The sequence below is a fragment of the Littorina saxatilis genome, unplaced genomic scaffold, assembly GCF_037325665.1.
Source record: "Littorina saxatilis isolate snail1 unplaced genomic scaffold, US_GU_Lsax_2.0 scaffold_799, whole genome shotgun sequence".
NCBI classification, from domain to species: Eukaryota; Metazoa; Mollusca; class Gastropoda; order Littorinimorpha; family Littorinidae; genus Littorina; species Littorina saxatilis.
Genome location: NW_027129600.1, coordinates 1,378 through 9,805, shown reverse-complemented (window position 1 = coordinate 9,805; position 8,428 = coordinate 1,378). Strand labels below are relative to the sequence as shown.

General features: G+C 41.7%; 1 protein-coding gene across 1 annotated transcript; it reads left to right on the top strand.

Moving 5' to 3' along the window:
* The first annotated feature begins 868 nt into the window (after positions 1 to 868).
* On the top strand, positions 869 to 8,136 carry LOC138957832 (uncharacterized). The gene is made up of 5 exons (XM_070328881.1): positions 869 to 1,011; positions 1,625 to 1,643; positions 4,336 to 4,423; positions 7,282 to 7,357; positions 7,869 to 8,136. The coding sequence occupies exons 1-5, from the start codon at positions 1,000 to 1,002 to the stop codon at positions 7,974 to 7,976; spliced, it is 303 nt and encodes a 100-aa protein (XP_070184982.1). The 5' UTR covers positions 869 to 999; the 3' UTR covers positions 7,977 to 8,136.
* The last annotated feature ends 292 nt before the right edge of the window (positions 8,137 to 8,428 follow it).

The following is an 8,428-nucleotide window of genomic DNA, read 5'->3' as shown; positions in this document are numbered from 1 at the left end:
TAGTCAAAACTTGACTAAAATGTAAAAACCACGACGAACATGGATTTTGGTTTTACTTTTTGTGCCACAACACACGAATGAATAGCCATGAAAATAGTAGATTAGCATAGAGGAACTATTTCATAAATACAAAAATCTGAACACCGTTGCTTATCATTTCTTCATTTCGATCAGTTGGTTTGCCAAGAAAGCCATCGACTTTCCGCGAGTATCTGAAGCTGATGCGAGTCACATAGTAAAGCTTATCAAATAAGAAACAATTAACAGAGACTGAGAACCCAAAAAGGTCATCGGAACAACCATTTTCAGATTTTTCCACAAGACATAATAATTATGTAAGGTTCGTGTGTCGAAGGTGGCTGGCTGAACACAGGCGAAAAAAGGGACCTGGATGAAAACTGGAGGATCACTGTCTCAAGTGTGATAAAAATCTTCACAGTGTCAATGAGGATGAGTCGCAGTTGCAATGTAAGGAAGACAACTCGTGTTCGGTAGGGAACCCTCAACAGGCATTTGACAGCCTTTTTACGTCCCTTTTCATGTAGGTTTACTATGCTAAACGTTTGTTCAGATAGAGAAAATGTACAATTAAACGCATTCGTCTTCAGCACGACCACTCTCTGGAACCCATTTTACACGTTGCGTTGGCTAGCGCGACATGTAGAACGTGGCAAACGCGTGACGTAAAAGCTCGATTTGATGACGACGTTACACGTACAGAGAACTTGATAGCTACACGTACAGGTACACGTCTTTGCTTCACGTCGTGGATCTAGAACTCTCGACTTAGTGACTAAAGTGGGTTCAAAAGACTGCAATGAAAAGACCGAGACAGAGCTAGGACCGGGTTTGGTGACCGAGACATACTGAAGGTGCCAACAGTACGTCACATGCAAGAATGACGTCAGCATCCCACAACACATTTTCTGGGCTGAATTTCGAACTTCGTGGCTGCTCTGCACTTTGCAAATCTGGCCACCTCTTTGGTTATCTGGCATCATGAAACCGAAGGTAATTAAGCTCTCTGGAAGACTATGTTGTTTGTTGTTGTTGTTGTAGTTTTCTCTCTTTCGGTTTATCGTAAACAGTAAACCAATGCGCGCGCGCGCGCGTGTGTGTGTGTGTGTGTGTGTGTGTGTGTGTGTGTGTGTGTGTGTGTGAAATGACATGAAGCTAGGTTCACGTACTCTTGTGGATTTATCAACAATTTAAGATCGTGACCTTGTGAGTGAATGCGCGCGCGCGCGCGTGTGTGTGTGTGTGTGTGTGTGTGTGTGTGTGTGTGTGTGTGTGTGTGTGTACGTGCGCGCGTGCTTGTGTATGTGTGTTTTGTTTGTTGAAACCAGGAAGCATCATATAAAAAAAAAAACCCAGTCATGCCCTTACCTATTTATGCCTCGAAACAGCACTTTAACACTGAATTAGGCCTACTCAATTGACACATACAGAAGAAAGGGGGGGGATGGATGAAGGGGGGGGGCAAGTGTCGCGGAGACAGTTACTATAGAGGGACACTCGTCTAGGTTGCATTTGGTCATTCAACCATCTGTGAAAATGAGGATACATCAAAGAAGGAACTTCTTTCGAGTGTGGATATCTGAAGTTTATTTGTCATAACTTTCAGGTGGGCCAACAAAAGAAAGGTATGTTGCACAGTTTTAGCATGACAGAGTTCTCTTTCTTGGATCTTACTCGGAGTGGGGGATAGGGGGTGGGGGTCGGAGAATCAACTCTTGGATTGTTTGGCTATGCCACTTTCCCTACTGTTTCCTTTGTAGTTCGTATTATCTGAAACTATCAGCGAACTTGGTAAATGATTAAGATATTGCCAAAACTGCTCTGCGTAACTTTTGTCAGGATTTATTTCGATGCCTGCCGGGGAGAATGTGAAGTTGACAGTATTTAATGACTCTTTGGTCCGTTGTTGGGTGTTTTTTGTTTAAAGATTAGATAACATGATTTTCCAACATGTAGCCTAAAAGTACACCTCTTCTTTCTGCGATTGCTGTCTTCATTAGATGAGACACGTTGTGATTTCTGCAGAAAGCAGTTACGTCCAAGAAGATTTAAAATATCAAATATTGTACTAACTACTTGTTTGACTTTTAATCTCTACTCAGTTTCTCTCTCTTGGGAACTTTGCTTTCACGGACATTTCAAATGCAACGTATCAGGAGAGTGACGTACTTCAGACTGGAATCATTAGTGCTTTTTGACTCACATGCGAAGCAAAAGTGAGTCTATGTACTCACCCGAGTCGTCCGTCCGGCCGGCCGTCCGGAAAACTTTAACGTTGGATATTTCTTGGACACTATTCAGTCTATCAGTACCAAATTTGGCAAGATGGTGTATGATGACAAGGCCCCAAAAAACATACATAGCATCTTGACCTTGCTTCAAGGTCAAGGTCGCAGGGGCCATAAATGTTGTCTAAAAAACAGCTATTTTTCCCATTTTTCCCATTTTCTCTGAAGTTTTTGAGATTGAATACCTCACCTATATATGATATATAGGGCAAAGTAAGCCCCATCGTTTGATACCAGTTTGGTTTACCTTGCTTCAAGGTCAAGGTCACAGAAGCTCTTCAAAGTTGGATTGTATACATATTTTGAAGTGACCTTGACCCTGAACTATGGAAGATAACTGTTTCAAACTTAAAAATTATGTGGGGCACATGTTATGCTTTCATCATGAGACACATTTGGTCACATATGATCAAGGTCAAGGTCACTTTGACCCTTATGAAATGTGACCAAAATAAGGTAGTGAACCACTAAAAGTGACCATATCTCATGGTAGAAGCACCATTGTACTTCCTATGTCTTGAATTAACAGCTTTGTGTTGCATGACCTTGGATGACCTTGACCTTGGGTCAAGGTCACATGTATTTTGGTAGGAAAAATGTGTAAAGCAGTTCTTAGTGTATGATGTCATGAAAGGTCAAGGTCAAGCATGTGAGTCGTATGGGCTTTGCCCTTCTTTTTTATATTTTTATTTTATATCACCTATAGTTCATGTCGTCAATAGGTTTCCAGGCCTGTGAGAAAATGAAACAAGTCGCGTAAAACGAAATTACTATATATAATTAAGTCAATCTGACGAACTCACAGAATAAAATTGAAATTGAAGGCACTGCAGGACGATATAGCTTTGTCGAAATCGCTGACACGTTTACGTGTAAAGCGTGCCTTAAAGTGACAAGCCAGCACAGCGCACTACTAGCTCTTGCGTTTTAACTGTCTGAGTTTATATATGACCCTCCACCACGAAATGAGTCGCATATCACCTCGCGCGGTTCTGCGCTAGGCTTAACATAAGTCCGGGGAGTGTCTAGTAACAGTGTGAGGGTCACCATAGTCACAGGCTTGTAACTCAAACAGTTTTCGCTCTTTTCTAAAACGGTTTTCACCACTGGATAGAGCATAAAAATCTCTTTAGGAAAAAGTAAAAATATGAAAATCATGCAAAGGTGACATGCGACTCATTTCGTGGTGGAGGGTCACATATATAATCCAAACGTAACATATCTATATGTTTTTGGATTCAGAAAATGATAAAGAATGAGATTACATCTGTTTTGGATTGATTACAAATATCTAAATTTTAATTAGAAATGTTTAGATTGTTTATGACCAAACTCATTAATTGATACTTAAGCTTTCAAGCTGAAATGCAATCCCATAGTCCGGGTTTCGTGGAAAGTTGCATTACCGAAATTTCTATCAGTTTGAATGAGGAATAACGTGCGACCACAAGTTTTGCAAATAGCCGGATATGACGTCATCAAAACCCTTATCGAAAAAATTGAAAAAAAAGTGCTGGGATATCATCTTGGAGAACTTCGATGCAAAGAATCATAAATATCCGTGCAGTAGTTTTCCTGGAATTGCTGTCCACACACACACACACACACACATACATACACATACACACACACACAGCACCACCCTCGTCTCAATTCCCCGTCTATGTTAAAACATTTTGACTAAATGTAAAAAATCGGTGTTAAATTCAGGAATAGCGTCCACAATTCAAGTCAGCTGTTTCAAGGTACCGAACGTTCCAGACGGCGAGAACCGCGACAGTGGGGTAAAATTGTGATAAAAGCGATAATCTTGGTTTTAAAATTCGACTAAATCCATAAACGTTCATTGTATTATGTTCAATGGACCTAACTATCGTACTCTTGACGGATAGTTATTTTGGAATATTGTTCGTGAATTTTGCCACAAACCATTTTTCGATTCAGAATTTTAAGTCTTACTACTCGTAGTGGTAGATAGTTTTTGAACTTCTCTAAATTCTAATGCCTTAGTTTTGTCTTGTCTAATTAGGAGGAGCAGAGACCCAGCCCAGTGTGAAAGCCCTGCCCTCACAGATAGTGATCGTCAACAGACATTATAAAAGATATCCTGATTACACGTAAGATTCCGCTTCGTTCTGTACAACCCCCCCCCCCCCCCCCTCCACCCCCCTCCCCCAACCACTCTGTGTCCTAGCACACTGACCAACAGGACTGGGACGCGTACGGACAGGCAGGTATACAGTCATTAACCCCTCCCTCCCCCCTTCCCCCACCACCACCACCACTCTGTATGCTATCACACAGACCAACGGAAACTTTTGTCTGGCATACATGTCAGACTGCTCAACTGAGCTCTGTTTACATTTTGCTTGCTGTACGTTTCTGTTTGTTTTGTTTGTTTGCTTTCTTGTGTTTTGTTTGCTAAAATCAAAAAATCTTGTTTTGTTTTTCTTTCTTCAGGGATCGCGTTTACGCACGATTTTTGCGTATTTGACGCATTTTAAAAGTCGCTGACGCGTTTTTTTCGCCGCGCCGCGTAAGCCATACGCAAAAATATTGTAACTTTTTCTTGTCTTCACGCAGCGCTTTTGCTCTGACTTAATAATCACCCGATCCTGAAACTGACTATAGGGCTCGAGAAGTGACGACACACATGAAATCTGCGCATCAAAACTAAAGTCCGTTTCTTTTTGCATCGAAGTATCGCAAACGAACGTAACGAGGGTATTACCAGATAATGTCTTGTCGGATAATGAAACAGACATTAGCTGCTCTCCCATCTCGCGCTTCCAAAAGGCGGAAAGTGTGTCTAGTCGTATTAGAGCGGGAAACAAACTCGCAAGGCCCGAAGGTTGGAGACAGCAGGGGTGTTATTCGACAGGCGTGCGCGGAGTTCGACAGGAAAACTCGCCGTATTTAGGTAAGGAGTGTCTTTAAGTCTTTCGTGCGTGTTTTGTTTGTGTCTGTACGTGTTTTCGTAGTACGCAAAAATATTGGTCCGTGACGCGTTTTTTTCGTTTCGTTGCGTATGACTTACGCGTTTTTTAAAAAGCTAGCGCGATCCCTGTTTCTTGCTTGTCCAGTTGCAGGCATTGCCATTTGGTTACAAAATTGCTGTAGTAAAACAAATTGCAGTGAATAAATCACGATAGTAATCTGCAAGGAAAATACGTTTCGCAATGTACAAAGAGTGCATGATACCGCGTCTTGGAATGGTTTTCTTGATTTCTTGATGGCTTGGTTGGTTTTTGTTTGCTTATTATATTTAGTCAAGTTTTGACTAAATATTTCATTATATTTAGTCAAGTTTCGACTAAATATTTTAACATCGAGGGGGAATCGAAACGAGGGTCGTGGTGTATGTGCGTCTGTCTGTCTGTCTGTCTGTGTGTGTGTGTGTGTGTAGAGCGATTCAGACTAAACTACTGGACCGATCTTTATGAAATTTGACATGAGAGTTCCTGGGTATGAAATCCCCATACGTTTTTTTCATTTTTTTGATAAATGTCTTTGATGACGTCATATCCGGCTTTTCGTGAAAGTTGAGGCGGCACTGTCACGCCCTCATTTTTCAACCAAATTGGTTGAAATTTTGGTCAAGTAATCTTCGACGAAGCCCGGGGTTCGGTATTGCATTTCAGCTTGATGGCTTAAAAATTAATTAATGACTTTGGTCATTAAAAATCTGAAAATTGTAAAAAAAAAATAAAAATTTATAAAACGATCCAAATTTACGTTTATCTTATTCTCCATCATTTGCTGATTCCAAAAACATATAAATATGTTATATTCGGATTAAAAACAAGCTCTGAAAATTAAATATATAAAAATTATTATCAAAATTAAATTTTTGAAATCAATTTAAAAACACTTTCATCTTATTCCTTGTCGGTTCCTGATTCCAAAAACATATAGATATGATATGTTTCGATTAAAAACACGCTCAGAAAGTTAAAACAAAGAGAGGTACAGAAAAGCGTGCTATCCTTCTTAGCGCAACTATAGTACTACCCCGCTCTTCTTGTCAATTTCACTGCCTTTGCCATGAGCGGTGGACTGACGATGCTACGAGTATACGGTCTTGCTGAAAAATGGCATTGCGTTCACTTTCATTCTGTGAGTTCGACAGCTACTTGACTAAATATTGTATTTTCGCCTTACGCGACTTGTCTACTTGTCTTTTTGTTAGTTGTTTATATATGTTTTGTTTGTTTGCTTGTTTGAAGTTCAATCGTTGCAGTTGAGAGTGTCAGTTTTGTAAGTTAACCTTTCATGTAAGTAATAAGTATTCATGAAAAAAGTGATATGGGTTGTTAGTGGGATGGATAGTTTTATTCTGTGGCGTACAGGCAGATGGACGGTTGGATTGGTGGGTTATGTATGGTGGGTTATGTATGGTGGGTTATGTATGGTGGGTTATGTATGGTGGGTTATGTATGGTGGGTTATGTATGGTGGGTTATGTATGGTGGGTTATGTATGGTGGGTTATGTATGCCTTCTTTCCCGTGTCAATAATCGTGTACATTATCACAGACCTGTCTAGATTTTAACGGAGAATACAAAACATGCCGCTGACGTCATTCACAACTCCCTACCCAGAATTCCACACGGGTCAGGAGATTTTGAAGATTTCTTTCTGTACAATGACGCCCTACAGTCGGTTTATTATACAAAGGGAAGCAAGCGGTTAAAAACGGGCGTCGATACTAACTTGTAAGATCATGTATCTGTGTTGCGACAAGTAAAACATGAGTAAGTGAGTAGTATACGGAACCAATCGCCTCAGAATAACAAGCATTGAAATAAACAAGCGACTTTTATCCTCATAATGTTAAAAAAAATTGTCAAACTGGAAAGTTGAGCTACTTCTGCGTCAAACCAGGACATGTTTGCCGTGGTTTTGTTCATGATTTACGCGGGATTGACTGTCTTTTGAATGATGGATAGATTTTTTTAATTCGTCTGTCATTTCAGAAATGTGAAAATACACGCTTTACATTGCTGCCTCTCAACGGTTTTTCCACCATGGGTTTTCGTCTGGATGGGATACGTACGTTTATTGTTACATAATTATATCCTGGTGGTGATAGTGTGTGTGTGTGTGTGTGTGTGTGTGTGTGTGTGTGTGTGTGTGTGTGTGTGTGTGTGTGCGCGCGTGCGTGTGTGCGTGCGTGCGTGTGCGTACGTGCGTGCGTGCGTTTTTACGTGTGTGTGTGTCCTTGTGAGTGGGTACATGTGTGTGTGGGGGTGGGGGTGGGTAAGTGTGAGGGCGCGCGCGCGTGTGTGTGTGTGTTTGTGTGTGTGAGAGAGAGAGTGCGCTCGTGTGTAAGAGAGTGCGCGCGTATGTGTGTGCGCGCGCGGGCGGTGTGTGTGTGTGTGTTTCAGGCGTGTTCTTGTTTTGCGCGCGCGTGTGCTTGCATTTGTACGTGTGTTCTTGCCTGTGTGCATACATGCGTGTAGCGCATGATGGCGTCTGCGAATGCAAGATTGCGAGTTTGTTTATGCGAGCTTGTTTATGCCTTATGATAATAATTCCCACATCTATTATACCGCTGTTTCAGTGTGTGATCGAAGCGTGTGCGGAAGCGGCGACCACCACCTACTACCCCAACAGCCCTCCCGGCGTCTACGTCTCTCAGTTCCCCCCTCCGGAGTACGACTCTGATTAACATATAAACATATACCACACACACACGCACACATAACACACACGAACACACACGCACACATAACACACACGCACACACACACCCACACACACACACACGCGCGCACGCACCCACACACACACACACACACGGATGGTTGTACGAAGAAAAACTGGAGAGAGAGAGAGAGAGGGGGGGGGGGGGGGGGGATGGGGTGGGGGAGATAAAGTTGATTGACAAAGTTATGGCCTGAATGAATAACAACAAATTAAAAATCACGTATATTTCACTGCTGGAATTGCCGCCGTATTGTGTTCAGGGAAGAGAGACAAGAACTGCCGTGTGTGTGTGTGTGTGTGTGTGTGTGTGTGTGTGTGTGTGTGTGTGTGTGTGTGTGTGTGTGTGTGTTTATTCTTCATTCTTGTTTTCATTCCATGTGTGTATTGTAGTAGGACTAGCTGTAAGAAAGGATC

What these genes read in the sequence shown, in the direction of transcription:
- LOC138957832 (XM_070328881.1), top strand. An exon ending in AAAAGATATCCTGATTACAC is followed by an intron (nt 4,424 to 7,281) that starts GTAAGATTCCGC and finishes CTGTCATTTCAG; the next exon opens with AAATGTGAAAATACACGCTT. An exon ending in TTTTCGTCTGGATGGGATAC is followed by an intron (nt 7,358 to 7,868) that starts GTACGTTTATTG and finishes CCGCTGTTTCAG; the next exon opens with TGTGTGATCGAAGCGTGTGC.